Source organism: Montipora foliosa, chromosome 11 (genome assembly GCF_036669935.1).
Source record: "Montipora foliosa isolate CH-2021 chromosome 11, ASM3666993v2, whole genome shotgun sequence".
Classification (NCBI taxonomy): domain Eukaryota; kingdom Metazoa; phylum Cnidaria; class Anthozoa; order Scleractinia; family Acroporidae; genus Montipora; species Montipora foliosa.
The window spans coordinates 4,389,604-4,407,103 of record NC_090879.1 but is presented as its reverse complement, the minus strand read 5'-3'; the positions used below and the strand labels follow the sequence as shown (position 1 = coordinate 4,407,103).

Below are 17,500 nucleotides of genomic sequence, written 5' to 3'. Positions count from 1 at the left end.
TCATGTTTGTTTTTAATTAGGGAGATAACGAAAATTACTAGACACACAAAATTAATTGTTGGATATTTTGTTAGCTATTTAAATGTCCACACATGCTTTAAACAAATTACATGTATTTTGTCCTTTGTTTGTGGTGATGGGCCTCTGTTCAGTGGTAAGAAATTTGATTTTAATTTGACATTGGCAAAAAGTACAGTGTTACCTCAATAATGAGGATGCAATAGTTTGTTGTTAATTACATGTACATATACTGGGAATGATTCTTTGGTAATGGCTAGACATGCAATTCTGTTCCCAAACCATAAAGTGTAGGATTCTTTTGCATGTGAAATCGTAATGAATTCTCTTAAAGTTTACACTTGAAAGTGCAGTTGTTCTTTGAATAGATTATCACTTAAATGGCTAAGATGGAAGAACTCAAACTTCAATGCTGCTTTGTACAGCACCATAACTGTGGAGAGACGATAACACTATTATTATGGCATAATATTCAACAGCTTCCTTATTTGTTTTTTCATGAAAATTTCATTGCAAGTTTCCCTTTTGTGAAAGTTGCTTTCAGAAATTGACTCAATGAAAATCACACAATTGAGAGCTACCAGTTTATTATTTCATTAATTTTTGTTTTGGTGGCATGTCTGAAGGGTCTCCGGTTGAGTGACAAATATTTTGTGAAGAAATTATGAAAAGTAGTTCAGTGGCATTAGTAGATTTGAAAAACTTTGTCAGTTGTCTTTAGGCACAAAGGGTAATAATGGCTAATAATAATTTAAGGAGCAAGGATGGCACAGTCGGTTAGTGCGCGGCCTTGGTGCAAGAGGTCCTGAGTTCGATTCCCGGATCTCGCATCCTTGTTTCGACTTCTTTCCTTTCCGTGTAGCTAAGTAGCTTTAAATACCCGTAAAACGGAGCACTGATGGAGAGGGGGGAGTAAAATGAGCGCACCGTCGATCTCAGGTTTGTCAGTTGAATTACTGTTACGAGTGATCGACGTTAAATAAGGTCTACTTTACTCTACTCTGGCCAGCATACCATGGACAAGTGATTGATGTGGCGGCTGACACATTCGCAACATGTTTGTGAAAGCACCATATCCCTCTAGGAATCAGAGTAACAGAAACATAATTCTCATTAATACTGTACATGTACTGCTTACTTTTTCTTAACTATAATGCTGTAAATGGAGTATCATGTTGAAAGCTTTACAATGCCTTGACTGGCTTCCAACTTCTACAGTAGTGTGCACGGCCGGTTTGTGCTCTTATCACTATGATAATAAAAGTGGTTTCTTTAGGAGTTTGCAACCAGATTAGAACAATAATAATAATAATAATAATAATAATAATAATAATAATAATAATAATAATATTATTATTATTATTATTGTTATTATTATTATTATTATTATTATTATTACAGTGTAGTTGTTTTTTGACTTTCATACAACTATTCTGTTCTTTGGGGAACCTTGGGTTAAAGTAATAGGAACTTATTGAGATTGCTTTAAGAGAGAGAATCGAAACAACATTACCTTGAAAAGGAAAAGATAATGTTGTGCATGTGCAAAAAGTTGGAAAAAGCAAGCTAAATCACAAGGGTATGTAACAATGTTTAAAACAAGTTACGCCAATAGATTAGAGGGTATAGGTGGTGAAAAGGTAGCAAAAGGCATGCTGCAGCAATGAGGCGATTGAGCCACAGTCCCCCTCCCAGGCACCTGTGAACACATCACTGAGAAAGACCAGTGCATGGAATGTGTACTTACCCCAAAATATGGGAGGGCAAAGAACCAAGCGTGCAAAAAAGGAACTTGAGCCAAATCGCATGATAATGTGCCCCTGCAAACCTCCCTGGAGTCCCCCCAGATATCCCAGGCAAAATAATGCTGCATAGCCTTGGTTTCAACTTTGCCTAAATTATAAAAAAAATTGTTAAGCTTTATTGAAAAGTGTGTTCTCAAGGAACCAGAAAGCTAACATGACACTTATCAAAACTGACGTGCAGCATCAGCCAACAGTTTTCTGACGTTCAACTGTAAGAACAACAGTTAACCAAAAGGCTGCCAACTCTTAGTCAAGTGACAGTCAGTTGTTGGCAGATGTGTTGGCCTAAACAATAGCAAACTAGTCTGTGGGATCGTATAGGTTTCATGCACATGTTGTCATTACTTTTTCTGTTGCCTGTTGGCTGTAATTTTACTTTGTGGTTTTTATTCGAGTATTTCCAAATTCATAAATTCTGGACACATATGGGTAACTTAATGAATGTTATGTCAGACCTGAAGTGTCCCATCTCTGTTCCTAATATGCTACAATGTACGTGTGTATGCTGCATGAAGTTTTAAGTAATGGAATTGCCAAAAATTAATGTCTCTGACAAATATCAAGTACTTGTTGTGTACTAGCTGAGGTCAGTTTGGCACAAAAGTACAACAACTTGCTTAAATTTTAAACCATTTTTTTAGGAACACGAGAGAGAGAAGTTTGCTGCTAAGTGTACAATGTTACAAAAGAAGAATGCTGAAATGGGCAAAAGAATAGAAGAATTGATGGAGGTAATGTGTAACAAAAAAATTATCCATATTATCTTTATCACTGATCTAACTTTGTTTTCAGAGGATACTGTAATACTAAGAATGCCATAGATCTCAGATAACTACAGTACATGTACATCTGTTATTGAAACTGCTTTAGGTGGAAGATCAAGTTTCTGATCTGAAGGAGAAGCTAGAGGTTTCTGACATGAAGTGCAGCCTTTTGACGGAGGAAGGCAACAAAATGAAAACCCAGTTGGAAGAACTTCTTAAGGTCAAAGAGGTAAGCTTGTTAGTTTCCTGGAAAAAACAGTTTTAGAGGATCAGAGATTGAGAATAGGGATCAATGTTATTATTGTGAAAGGCTTTTTTTTATTTTGTAGGGTGTGAAGTTGATTAATAATGCTTTCTCTTACTGTACATTGTTGCTTTTGTCAAAAAAGCATTTGTCAGAAGCCCTTGATTGCTTTGTTTTTTTTTTTTTTTTTTTGACCCCTTTTATGTTAACTTGCCAGGATCTTAAAAAGATGGAAGAGCAGAAGAAGATCATAGAAAAAGAGCATTTATCTAGTCTGGAGAAACTTAAGGAGAGAGAAGAGGAGATCAGACAACTGCACAAGGTATCATGCATTTAAATAGAGGATATTACATGGCTGCACAGGGATACGAGTTTTATCTTTGAGTAAGAGATAAAATTCGTATCCCCAAGCGGTCATGTAATGTTCTGTTTATGAAATGATGAAAAAGTGGTCACCAACCGCTAAAACACGCATGTTGTGTAACATGAAACAAGATATGAAAGTTATGAAAAACAAATCATGATAATTTAAAATTTTGCAATAAAGATGTTAATGTAGTAGAGAAGAATTATATTAATGAAGAGGAAGATCGCGTTTTATTGGCTTATCGTGTTCGTGACCATGACCACTCCTATATTCTCACATGTGAAAGACAGAAATGATATGTTCACTGTGTGCGGTGATGATATGACTTTTTTAGTAAACAGAGAAATCCTGGTATTTCATCAGTATCCTATGTAATATAAGATAATTATGACTTTGATGAATGCTGCTACTTGTGATTATAAGAGGTGTTAGTTTTCAGATGTTGTGTTCCATTGGGTCATGTGCTGTAACAGGATTATAACCTTGTTATATTGTTTGTTTGTGGAACATTTGTTGGAACATCAATGGACATGCCACTCAACATGGTGTTAGCAATACTACCAATGATACTTCTCCCTCATGTCAAACTTTTGCATGCAGTACTGTATCTCAATCTCGCTGTTAGAAAATGTGGCACGCAGTATGACCAATTCTCAAGTTTTATGGAATTTAACCCTGACACACAACTTTGTTTTTGTTCTTTAACTTCACACAGCATTCCGTCCAGTTTATTTTTGTAGTGGTTTTGTAGGCATTGAATGTACTGAAACCACCGTGAAAACTTGGAAAACATAAACTATAAAGCATGTTTTTGTTCATGTTGACATTGTACATGTAGATCTTGATGGACCCATGACAGGTTTTTGTTTTTGTGCTTTTTCTGGTTTTATGATGGGTTGCCGCAATTTGCTACCCACTGTGTCCAATTTGTGATGGTGCGCATGTCTCTTAATGTTTTTATTCAGATCCAAGAAGAAGCCAACAAAGCACATGAGATGGCAGTGACATCCCTGGAGGATACTGTTCGCAGTTTAGAGCAGAAATGCACCGACTCTGAGGAAAACAATGTCAACCTTAAGAAACAAGTGGAAGAACTGAGGCAGTTGGAAAAGGAATATGTTAAGAATCTAAATAAAGAAGGCTATCATAAATCTACACAAACGACATACGATTCATCTCTGAAGGGAAATGATGGTAGGAGTCTACCTTCATTTCTTCATGAATTAATTTTCTGTAGATGTTTGTCAGTCATTTGTGAATAATTATTATGCCTTGCATTCAATTTGCTAATTGTGTCAAAAGATGTTAATGGCAATCTATCTGTCAGGTAGACTGTTAAAAAGGAAATAATTCTTGGTAATCCAATTTTCACTGCACTCAATCCTGGTCTCTCGGCTACTCAGTTGGTCTAGTCATGAGTCAAGAACTACACGTATAGGGCAAACCTTCAACTTTGGGTTTTGTTTGGTTAAGGAGACCGAAAAATTGAAGCTTAAATATGACTCAAGCTTGTATCTTAGTGACTTGGTTGTTTTGTTAGTCGTTGAAAGCTATTCCAAACTGTCCTATTTTCTCTGATCCACAGGTAGAGCAATTGATGATCATCCTCGAGTTGAAGAATTTAATTCTCAATCATCCAAAGTCTCACCTAGTCGAACTCCTAATGAAACACCAGCTAGACCATCAGCTCATGTTATCCCAAGGAAATCATCTCATGAAGAATCCAAGAGTGATTCCCCACATGCCACTCCCACTAAGCAATCTGCAGCTGTAGCAGGTATTAAGAGGTCAGAGGACAAACCCTCTGGGTCAGATGATATTCTTGATGTGCTACATACAAGGATTGATGAACTTGCAGCATCAGATAGTGAGGATGACATCTTTGGAGGTGTGTTTTGTCAGCATAATGCGACTTAAATGATCCTTTTTATGCAGTTATAGTATGACTAAAAATACTCATTGGTGCCAGTACTAGCTTATCGTTGGAAAAACTACTAACTAAAACAGTTTGGTTGTGTTGACCCATTGATATTACTCTATGATGGAGAGATAAAAATTTTTATTTTAAAATAATGTCACTTCACCCATTGACCATACGCTTAATGTTACTGCCCAACAACAATGATATTTCTTCCTGTATTCAATATGTTATCTTACATGTACCAAGCATTGTGCAGGAAAGCATTTCTGTGGAATTGGTGGCTCATTATGTACAAAGTATTCTCGGTTTTCACATGACGTCATGGTCGCCATGTTGGAGCCCCTAAACAAAGAAACGGCAGCCATGTTGGACCCCCCGACCAAATCCTCCGGGAATTCAACTCTATTATTATGCAAACGTTTTCTTTTGTTTTCGTTGAAAAACATGGCTGTTGATCACGTGAGTGGCAGGCTATGCTTGGAATGGGACTTTGCCGAATGCTGGAACATGAAGACGTTGATGTATTTTTTGACGCGTTGTTAAATCAGGTTTTGCTTTCACGAGAGACCATTCTCAATCACATGGGTAACAATTTCTCACGTAAGACTTGTGATTAGCTGGAATGGCCGGGTTTCGTGGGGTGATTCCCCCCCCCCCCCCCCCACCTCCCTGAGATAACCTGCAGCTTTCTAATACAACTGGTATTCTGCAAAAAAAAGTCAACAGTCAGCTACGCCATTCCTTAGTGGTGTACCCCCTACTAAGAAAAATCCTGGATCCTCCTCTGCCTGATCAATCTTTAGGAGTGGCAATAATGCTTTGGAAATTCTAGATTGACTGTGTATATAAGAATAATCTTATTAATGGGTGTTGTGAGGTGGCTTAGTCACGTATAGGTTGAGCGGCTCTTTTAAACTTCAGCCGTTGTCTTTTTCAAATTTATTCATGTATTTTATCTGTAGAGAAGGAATACAGTGAAGAAAAGGATGATGCTGAGGAATCCGAAAGGGAAAAACCTCAAAGGCCTGATCTTGACCTTGATGACTTATCAAAGCGAATCAATCAAGCAGCTATTAGCGATGACTCGAGCTCATTAAGCACTAGAGAGAGAGAGAATAGTGATGCAAGTCTGGAACTTTTAAGTATGGCCGAGGGAGATTTGGGTGACATGGAAGATAATCAGCCTGATAGCTCAGCTCCTGAAGATGAACAAATGGAGAACTCTCCACAAACTCCAATTGGTAAGACATATTCAATTTTGAGATGGCGTGTTCCTTGAGAGTACGTATCTTCCAGCACCATACCATGTACTTGTACATGATAATTGCCGTGACTTTAATATCTTCAGTTCCCATGCACACGGCCTGCTCTCGTCTGACCTTGTAGCTCAGTCGGTAGAGCAGCGGTGATCTAACCCGAAGGTCGTGGGTTCAATTCCCATCCTGGGGCCCGTTTCTCGAAAGTCCCGAAAACTTTTCGGGCCCGAAAAGCCATTTGTGAAACTGGCAACCGCTTGTTTTGGAAAGCCGATTTTTTAAACATGTTTTCAAGGTAACAAAAAGAAAAATGACTGTTAAGTTTGACGACTTTAATTCTCTCCGTTCTTGAGATACAAAGGGAATTGTGACGCCCGAAAATAGCCCGTAAAGTTCCGGGACTTTCGAGAAACGGGCCCCTGGTCAGAGTTATTCTCTGTCCTTGTGTGGGCCCATTTCCATTAGTAGGGCTAACGCTCACATGGTTCATATGACGTAGAAAACTAGCACTTTACATTACACTCTAATCAGTTAAACTTATAGACTTAACTTTGTCAAATTTCGGGTGATTTTAATGGTTTATGTATAGTCCGTCAAGAGTAAAAGGGTTTAAGGGCGGTGCCTACTATTGTTATTACGCATTCGTTCTGCCCATCTCCAGACACTCGGGTTTCCTATGGGTGATGCTTTCTAATACCGGGATATTTTTGTGCGGTTTAAAACTGCGCAGAGAAAGCAGAACTTAGGAAGTGGTCTTGGTATCAAAAAGGAAAATTGGGTGTAGGTCACCGTAACCATGCATTTTTCAGAGGTAATTACGCTTCAATTTGGAATATTGTTGATTTAGTGATCTTTAAGATATGCATTTCCCGCATGTTCATGAGCTGTGCAAAAATACCTTTGAATTAGTAGGCACCGTCCTTAAGTGAATAAAAACAAAGGAATGGGGCAAAACCAGAAATGCTTCCAAGTTGGTCTTTCCCTTGTTGTTTGGTAAATGTTTTGCTTGATAAGTGTGCGTTCTCCTTCATCAGCATCGTTTAAACAGTAGTTTTAATAAGCACCGACAATCAACAAAAAGCGTTGTCTACTTTTTCCCCAAATTGAAAAGTAATCGATTCTTTCAAATGAGAAGCGCATGAACTTAAAACTTGTAATTTGCAACTCTTTTCCTTGGAACAAAGATGGGGATTTTAGAACACCAATTTCATGCCCAAATATGGACAGAAATAACATCGAAGCTGCACGCGCGAGAAAATGCACGAACTACGTTGCATCCAAATAAGGAACTTAAAAAAAAAAACCCAGCTCTGAACCGGAGTTAAACTCTTCAAGGTCATGAGCCTCTGTTCAAACCTAAGATAAAAATTCATTTTGACGATGACAACAGTCAGGTTATTCTACTCCAAACAACCGGCAACTTCAAATTTTACTGAAACCGATTTGATAAAAGAAAAACTAGACAAAGTTCCAAAGAAGACTCCATACGGCATAAATCCATTTTTTTTTACTGTTGTTATATGCATAATTTTAATCCATTGACTCTTAGCAGTGATCGATACGTAAATTCTCCCCACAATTTCAATGAAATGTCAATCAAACAGGTATTGAGAATTAAGAGATATTATCAGCTTAAAGGGGAAGTGTCATGGATTTTTGGTAAAATCTGGAAAGCAAAGGAGACCTGTTTACCGATGGCGAACGAAAATTAACACCGTGTGTTTTCGGTTACGCGTAGCCAAGATTAAAAGAAATGCTAACTTGAAAACGTCGGGCCGACGTTTTGAAGTTCGCCCCTTGCATCTTAGATGAACTTGGCCCAGAAGTAATTTAAGAATGAAAAAGTCTCTAAAAATTGATTTATAGTAAATTTATGGTCAAAATAAAGGAATAATTTCCATCATACTACCCCTTTAAGAGGTGTGATCGTGATAACGCCAAATTCGCATGACCACCCAACAAAAGAAATCAGTGGTAGTGTACTCGTTAGGAGAATGAACATTTCGACCGTGGAAATGATAGGTTTAAAGTAATATTTCACAGCCGACCCTCAACTTAGTTTCGGTGCTGTTGTATCCAGGTATACTGAATGTTCGTAAAAATCAACCAGCCAGCAACGAACAGCAAACTTCAGGTGTAACCAATCATGAACCCAGAGAAAAGGACGAGACCCAGGACAGTAGATATATCGATGCAGATGTCAACGATGTTGATCCAGCCATAATGGAGAAACTAGCTGTGTACATTGCACGATATAGCTATGACCCGGTTCAGCACTCTCCCAATGAGAATCCCGAGATGGAGTTGGCTTTCCAAGCTGGGGATTATTTGTATGTGTTTGGTGAGATGGACGAGGTAAGTGCTACCACTCAAGGTAATAGTTGTGGTCAAATTTCACAGATTTCAAGGCTGGCGGTTTTTTCTCACGTGTTGGCCATTCTGTATATTAAATTGTACTCTGATAAGTGAGGCTGGCTTTGAAGTGATATTAATTTTTCTTAACAGTACCCAGCTGGTCCCAGATATTTCTATTACTTCATCTCAACTAGACTGAAGTGCATATCGTATAAAACTTCTTTACCCTGCTCTCCTCCTGCATAGCCCTAAAGTCTCCCAATAAAGTTCTTTTTAGTATTTCGGTGACACTAGCTGCCCTATTCGAAATGGGTTAGGACATAAGGTGCTGCTCTACGTTGAATCATCTGCGTTGATTGTTGTCTTACGATGATTGTTTTTCTAGGATGGTTATTTTTTGGGTGAACTCATGAATGGTCAGAGAGGTCTTGTGCCATCTAACTTTGTGGAAAAAGTTGCTGATGAGAGTGAGATGAGCACGATGATGAATGGAACAGGAGACCTCATTGGTAAGACCACGATTGGCTTCATTTCAACGGGCGCATCCGTCATAGTTTTCCTGTTCCCTAATCTCTTTGAATGTCTGCAGCGCGTGACCCAACGACGATGAAATAGCGGTCATGAGTGTATCTGAGCAGTAATCCTTCTCATTTATGAACTTGTTCTCTTGTTTCGGCTTAAGAGCAAACTGAAATGTCATCGATGATTTTCCTTGACCATTCTGACAATAGTTTGCCTTGCATTGTCTGTGGAATTTGTAATTTTTTTCCTACGACGCTGCCCATGATTTAAAATATGTGTGAGTGTTTTTGCGTCCATGTCTGTATGTGAAACTATAATTTGCTGTGATGTTGCTTTCGAATTATTTTATTTAATCTTGCTTCCTGGCATTTTTAGCTTTTTATTTCACGAAGTCATGATAACAATAAACTTTATTAAAGTCTTGAGTTTATTTAGCGCTGAGGCACCAATAAACCTTTTCACGGTTTCTGACGCCATATTGGTTGGGGGGCAAACACGGCTGAAATTACAGTGAATGTATGGGAATTTTGCCGACTTTGAATTATTATAAATCCTTTAAGGTCTGACGATTGTGGAAAGCGAAAACACCTCTAAAAATGCACTTCGATTGACATTATTTTCGTGAAGTATGACGCTCGAAATCAAGCTGTAACGACCGTAAATGAAATATGCAAATATATAATGCTATTTCTGACAGTTGTAGCCTGCGAAATTGGCAGAAATGGATATTTTGCCGGCACGGACCAGAGGACTGGGTCCGGTGTCTGGTGTGGATTATGGGTAATTTGTCGTGCAAATAGTGAGCCGTTAGGGATTTGAATTAGTCTAGGTTCAGCTTTCTTCGCCTACATTTTTTTTGGTTAACTTTTCCCCTTAGCCTCCAAGGGGTAGTGGCACTTGCATAGGGTTTGGAGAATAAGTTCCCTCATTCCCAAAGGGTTTTGGGTTTTCGTATCTGGCAGGTGCCCAGTGTATTTTTTCTTTGACAAGTTTTTAGGAGGTCAGTACCGTCAAGTATGCTAACGTATTGTTATACTGTAGCGGGGTTTGTATGCATATCGTAAGCAAAATAAACCGGCTTGTGGCGCTTGCTGTCCTACATGCCCAAGTATCTACGCAGTTGTGATGTGATTGAGTTAGTTGTGTTGTGTCTGATTGAGTAGTGAAGTCATATGAACAAAATTATGCTAATTCCCGCGAAATTTCAAGCAACATGAGGAGATTTCTAATATTGCCTTGGGCAATCATCTGATTGTCCTTTGAGTGAATGATATTAATAAAATGACTAAGACTATTTAAAAATGTTTGAATCTGCCTTCTTGCAGTGGAGTTACAGAGGTTTGAATTCGGCCAAAGTCCCATACGTTCACTGTAATTTAAGCTGCGTTTGCCCGCCAACCAAGATGGCGTTAGAAACCGTGAAAAGGTCTATTGGAGACACGGTAAAGAAATCAAATCATTGGTTGGTTTTTGAGGAGAGGGGAAACCGGAGTACCTGGAGAAAAACATCTCAGAACAGAGTAGAGAACCAACAAACTTAACCCACGCATGACTCGAACCCAGGCCACATTGGTGGGAGGCGAGCGCTCTCTCTTCTGCGCCATCCTTCTCGGTACTATTTAATGAAATAATTAGCTAGATTGATTTCTTTGTAAATTAGCCTTAAACTGTTTACTGTGGATACAGGTTAGAAAAAAGTGTTGTTGTTTTTGTTGTTGCAACTGAAACCGACATTTTTTTTTTTGGCAGATGACTTAGTGGACAGCAGCGATGAGGAAGATGCAGAGGGTATACATATATCTTGTTAATCAGTCAAATAGTGTGCAGTTTTATCTAACGACTTGTTAGAGGATGCAATTCTTAAATTAAATAACAAATAACCCTGCAAATGTTTCATAAATCATTAAATGAGATGAAAATTAACATTAAATGGCCTTTAACGCTTTTATTGCTGCAGTGGCTCATTAACTGGAAACTAACGCAAGGGCTTCAGTGTTGTAAAACTGAACAACGATAAAAAATTAACAAAACTGAAATCTTGCCAGTAAACTATTGTTTAATGTGGTAAAGCGTCTTAAGATACCCTAATACCCCAATGTCGTTTTGGCAATTACGATTTTATATAATAACTTTCATCAATTAATGCGTTTTTGTCTTGTTGTCACCCGTGATATGCCACCAATCAGATGATGACAGTGTATCTGAAGATGGAGAAACAAGTGCCGAGCTCGTTCTTCCGGAGGAAAATGGCGAACGTCAATTGAAGCCTGTCCGAATGCTTAGATTTTCCGGTATTGAAACTTTAACCTTATCCACACTTAACTAAATTAAACCGAAGCATGATCATAAGTCCTCTGACATAATTTGAACGATTATTTTGTGCAATATTTTACCTAAATTAAACAAATATCAATCAAAATGTGTTGAATACCTTAAACACACAGCTGTAAATTAAAAAGTGAGATAACGAAAGTCCTTGTTTCTCTTAAGTTATTTCGTGTGACTTAACAAAAAAGGTAACAAAGGGGAAACTTGTAGGTATTTTGTTCCATCCCTCGATAGAAGCTTTCATAAGTTTTCCATGCACTGCCACAATTAACAATTTTTCGTCTCTGTGTTATATCTTATTAAAGTTTAGTAGTTAATGCTAGGGTCTTTAAAGGGAGATAGGTTGACCCTTCTGAAAGGGTCATTACTGTAGAAGGGTGCTTAAGTAAGATAGTAGTAAGATCCCTCAAAACTTAACCAGTGTCGCCGTTGAGTTGTAGAGGCAGGGTACCCACAGGGAATGTGGAGAGGTCAAACTGTGATCAGTACTACTGGGTCTCTATGCATCTTAAAAAGTCGGGTTTTTGATGCTAGAACGGCCTCTCAACTGGAGTACAGATTTAACCATTCAAGAGTCACCCCCGCCACTTCGAACGTTTACATAAACAAAAAAACCTGAATCCCTACTCAGGAAAGTTGGGAAGGCAGAGATTCGGTGGCATACGCTCAGCAAAAGAAAGCGAATTGCCAAAAAGAGTACGGAACCATTAGGGAAAGTCATTCCTTCGACATTTACAGTGTAGGCAGACAGTTCCGTTTGTAATTTGTCTGGGATAACCACTCGTGTTCTCATCACTACAGGCAAACTACACCGTGCATTGCGCTTATCAGTGGAGCACATACCCGATGTTGGACTGGGGGACATTAAAGAAGAAGACGAAAATGAAATACATAATGAATCGGAACATGTCTTGGATAAGGAAGATGGACCTAAAGGTTTGACGGTGAACCAAGATGGCGCTATCAGTGATGAAACAGACTCGGAATTCCCCCGTAAGTCACTGAATTGTACATTTCATTGCGTCGCAAACTTTTCAAAGCGTTTCAAAATCTTACTGATCACAGTTTATTCTGAGCACTGATGAGGATTAGGGATCGATTTTATCACTTTTTATCAAGATTTTTTCCTCTGCCTGACGCAAAATGGACTTACATTGTTGAAATGTTGAAGTTGTGTGTTTTGCATATATCTAGTTTTATTGTTTTCCTCTCTGCTGCGTTTCGACACCCTTTTTTTTCTTCGGTGCGCCGATTCGCACCTTTCTAAAGGATACACAGATTATTCATGACCTTGGAATAGCAAAGATATGGCTGAGGTCAGCTTTTGATTTCAACGTGCCACCACGGCCTTAGTTGTTCAAAAGTCGTTGAACGCTAATCCTAGGGAAAAAAAATTGACCAAGGAGTTTTTTTTCTCTTCTCCCAAATGTTGTTCAACGCTGGTATTCGGTAAATTTTTATATTTGAGGGATTCGATCTTGAAAAGCAAAAATAAGGAAAAGAAAGTTTTACCCAAAAGTTGAAAAAATGAAACCAAAGTCTACGCTAATCCATGAGTAAGTTAATCGGGAGAATGCCCGGTTTGTAAAAGGATGTCGTTCCAATTTTTTGGAGCTCCTTGCATTGTTAGCCTTACAGTTTTGCAGGCCATTGAAAAATCTCTCCATAATTAATTATAATCTATCGCCTCTTTGATTGTTGGGTGGACTCTTCTTTGTTCTAGGAGTTCCATCACCCAGACGGCTATTCCTTGAGCGTCAGTTTACTCGGAGCGTGCTGCTAAGTTGGAAGCCCGCTGACTTTCCTCCCGAAGAAGTCAAAGGCTATGGTGTTTATGTCAATGGAGACCTGCGGTTGATGATCAAAGGAGGAGATAAAACAAAAGCTTTGCTGGAAGATATTGACCCTGAAGAGGTAAAGTGCGTATACTGAAGTGTAATGAACTCGGGAATTTTGGAGAACACATTCTGCCTATCGTGCGGCAAGATAAGCATATATGTTTGTGAGGCAATAGTAAAGCACAGCTCGTGCTGTTTGGGTGCTGTCCGTCCTTTTAGCGGCGGCCTGCAACATATTTTTCAATCTGTCGCCAATCTTTACTTTTCCCTCTGTAACTGGAACCAAATAGTCGTTGATACTCAAATGCCAGTTTAAAGAATGGCCTTGGAAAGTCCATAGAATTAAGTGTGTTGCAAATATAAAGCGGGGGGGGGGGGGGGGGTATTGCTGCTTTGACGTACCAGTTGGAATAACTTCTGCATTGTAAATTATGTTTCAGACTCATCGAATTTCTGTGAGAACGGTAACAACGAATGGGGAAGAGTCGTCGGACCGCTCAGCTGTGGTGACAATCGGGAAAGGTAAGATAGATGACCGTGGAAGTCGTAACAATTGGAGCGGATGTCTATAAAATCCAAATACCAGCATCTAACTTAAAACTACGAATTGAGTACCGTTATTTTGGCTACGGATCATGATGCGGAGCAACGACGCCCCAGACCGCTCAAATTGTCTCCTTGTCAACAGAGAGAAAGACAATCGTCCAACCAAGGTTATCTTGACGGTCTAAGAGCAGTGGGCTTGAACCAAAACCAGAGTAATTCCCTTTTTGTGAATAACGTTACAGGTAGATGATCAATTGAACGAACTAAATTAGGTTACATACTCACAAGTAAGAAATGATTAGCTGTATCTTTTACTTTCAAAACTAGATATACGATTTTGTTCCAGGACAACGTCTGTCTCATTTGCATTAGTAAGAAGCAACGGAAATGAGGCTATTCTTCACCCCAGCTGATGCCCTCGTGGTGACAGCCTTTCCTCACATTAATTTTTATTCCCCAGATGCCAACCTTGCGCCTAGTCACGTGCATGTCACATGCGTATCTCCAACGTCAGCCAAGATCGAGTGGTCTCCAGGAAACAGCTCGTTTAGTCACGAGATCCTGGTCAATGGGACACTACACAGGACGATACGTGCAGGAATCTTCCAGCATACAATCACTAACCTCGAGCCAGACCATATGTATAAAGTACATGTGCGTGCAAAAAGCGGAAAGAAAGTTGTTGACGAGGGGAATGAGCTGGACATTGTGGTGGACTTTTTAACAGCGGAAACAGAGTTTAGAACCGAACCAGGAGGTAAGAAAGAAAGTAAGTTCTCTTGCCAGTCAAAAAAGACAAAAATTTAAATGGACCAATCAGATCACGCATCAGGTACGTGGAGGCTGCACTGAAAAAGCGCGAGAAAATGCAAGCTTATAAATCACCATTGTTCTTGTCCTCCTTGCCTTTGATTTGTTAAGAAACTGGCGCGAGATGCTACAGCTAGTGGTCTTTTCGGCCTGGTTTTCTCTAGCGACGCAAGCAAACGCACAAGTAGCTTGTTGTTCATTAGAGCCTTTTGTTAGAACAATAGACAAGCGTATGTTGCTCGTGCTTGTGTTTCTAGTGAAAACAAGGCCTTACTCGCTGTATGAATGTTACTGCGGCGTAGTAATGCGAAAGCATTTGAAGTGCATTCGTCACTTGACGGAAAAGTTCCGTGGAGTCTACGGTCTACTTTCTCAGTCTCTCTTTGGATCGATCAGACCATGCAGAAAAAAATCAAGGTGTCATATGGGATACACCATGAAAAGAAACCTACATTGGGTTATATATATATATTTAGTATAAATACACAGGTGATTATACAAAATCGCGCGCTCTCATTGGCTCGTTTTCTCGGATTATCAGCCGATAATCACCTCGACGGACAAAATGGCTGCCAGTAGTCGTTTTGCCACTGTAAGTGAAGATGATTTCGCGTTGAAATGTTTTTTTTTTCTCTTTTTTGAAATAATCACCTGTGTATTTATACTAAAACAATTATTCGCCTCAGGCTCAGTGATTATCGGTGAATATTCACCTCGACTTCGTCTCGGTGAATATTCACCGATAATCACTTCGCCTTCGGCGAGTAATTGTTAAATATTCACTGACAGAGAAGTCTATACGGAAAAATTGCAAACAGAGGCGTTGCTGTATTGTCTGAACGATAGGGAGGACAGTACAGCAAGCACAGTCACCAAAAAACGTTCAGGCAAGAGGTCCTGTAAACTCATTTATGTGGAGTTCACATAAAACTGAACTCAAGTGGAGATATGTCTAGACATGCACTTAACTAGATGCACTCCGATTTTGACAGACAATTAAGGCTGTCAAGTGTTCCCCTTAAGTCTGCTTTTCGAGGAGAGACTACCAGGGGCCCGTTTCTCGAAAGTCCCGAAACTGTACGGGCCATTTTCGGGTGTCACAATTCCCTTTATATTTCAAGAACGGAGAGGATTTAAGTCGTCAAACTTCACAGACGTGTTTCTTTTAGTTAGCTTGAAAACATGTTAAAAGATCGGCTTTCCAAAACAAGCGGTTAGCAATTTCACAAATGGCTTTTCGTGCCCGAAATGTTTTCGGGACTTTCCAGAAACGGGCCCCTGCAGGTGCCTTTACCCCCAACGTAAATATAATGCCAACCCTAACATGTACCCTGGTTCCAAGAAATTGGGCGTGAATCTAATTTGCGTGCATTTCAGGACTTGCGTGGGTTCTTTTGTTCATTGTCATTCCACAGGTCTGCCAGACCCGCCATTAGACGTGAAAGCATCTCTTGGTCACGCCAACTCACTCGACGTTAACTGGATTCCCGTGACCATCACCGACAAAGGAACATCGAACGGTGCGCGCGTGACTGGATACAAAGTATACATCAATGGCTTCCCTTGCACCGAGATCACGTCACCAACTGCGGATGGTGTGACAGCTGTGTCATGGATGGTCGAACGCGCGATTAAGAGAAGTCATAGTGAGGTGTTGCATGTCATTGTAAGAACTCAGTCGTGCGAAGGGGAATCTGCGGATTCAAATGAAGTAGAGCTTCCCATTGAGATGTTTAATTTTAAAGTAAACCAGTTTGTAAAATCCAATGTTACTGAGCCTATCGCTAAAACAGCTAATTTGGTATCTCAAAACTCGGTTGAGGACAAAGATAGTGGACTACATAACGATGCTGCTGCTACTATTGAACAAAAGGAACGGTCTGACAGTGTAAAAAGGTACAGTCGAGATGAAAGCGGCAAACCGATATTAGCTTTGGTGAATGGCTCTCATGAGCAAGGGGATGGAGTTACAACTCCCGTAGCACAGCCGCGAACTATGGGTGAACCCATTGTGTGGAAAAATGAGGAGGTGGACGACTCCGAAATTGCCGATAGCATCTCGAACTACGACGAGAGAGAATCGGAAAACGAGGATGAGGAGCAAGTTGAGGTTTGGACTCCGGACTTTATGCATGATCGTGTGACCACAACAGGGAAGGAAACGGAAGAGAAAAAGCCGAAAGCAAACTCGGAAGAACACGTTGAAGATCTTGATAAGGCAAGTGAAGTGGACAACGAAGAGAAAGAGGTACTTTTTATAAAATAATTAGTATAGTACGCGCGCTCTCATTGGTCAATAGCTGTGTTTAGATGAGAGTATGTAAACACGGCTGTGACATCACACGAATTTTGATTGGTTATGTGTTGTCAGACCCGCGTTTTGATTACCTGGTAGGAAATATGAGCGTGTATCAAGAAAATTTGTTTCAATCAAGAAGTTAAAAAAGCAGCCTTTTCCTTCATGTGTCGAATTATTTTTGAGAAATATTTTTAAAAGCAATGGAGGACCTTTTTCCGTGTTTACATAGCCTCATCTAAACACGGGAGGGAGTTGGGAGAATTCGAGACAGTTATTCAAACCCTAGACGGAGTCGAGGGTTTGCATAACTGTCGAGAATTCTCTCAACTCCCCGAGTCTACTTCTAGATACACTCTACTGACTAATGGTCATGTACAGCAGAATTGCCGTGACGTTTTCAGGGTTCGCACAGCGAAGTCTTGAAAAG

General features: G+C 39.7%; 1 protein-coding gene across 8 annotated transcripts in view; it reads left to right on the top strand.

The window, feature by feature from the left end:
• Positions 1-17,500, top strand: part of LOC137977676 (RIMS-binding protein 2-like) — a 49,557-nt gene that overhangs the window by 22,937 nt on the left and 9,120 nt on the right. For 4 of the 8 annotated variants that reach the window (XR_011117858.1, XM_068824967.1, XM_068824972.1 and 1 more), the window contains 15 exons: positions 2,465-2,554; positions 2,694-2,816; positions 3,049-3,153; positions 4,164-4,392; positions 4,784-5,086; positions 6,082-6,360; positions 8,456-8,730; positions 9,116-9,239; positions 11,002-11,040; positions 11,439-11,543; positions 12,382-12,573; positions 13,304-13,494; positions 13,859-13,940; positions 14,425-14,733; positions 16,190-17,022. Coding sequence is in view for 7 of the 8 variants with exons in the window: in XM_068824967.1 (XP_068681068.1) it covers positions 2,465-2,554; positions 2,694-2,816; positions 3,049-3,153; positions 4,164-4,392; positions 4,784-5,086; positions 6,082-6,360; positions 8,456-8,730; positions 9,116-9,239; positions 11,002-11,040; positions 11,439-11,543; positions 12,382-12,573; positions 13,304-13,494; positions 13,859-13,940; positions 14,425-14,733; positions 16,190-17,022 (3,279 nt within the window). In the remaining variant the exon portion in view is untranslated. The remainder of the gene's footprint in view (positions 1-2,464; positions 2,555-2,693; positions 2,817-3,048; positions 3,154-4,163; positions 4,393-4,783; positions 5,087-6,081; positions 6,361-8,455; positions 8,731-9,115; positions 9,240-11,001; positions 11,041-11,438; positions 11,544-12,381; positions 12,574-13,303; positions 13,495-13,858; positions 13,941-14,424; positions 14,734-16,189; positions 17,023-17,500) is intronic. The other 4 variants (XM_068824968.1, XM_068824969.1, XM_068824971.1 and 1 more) reach the window with 4 other exon arrangements.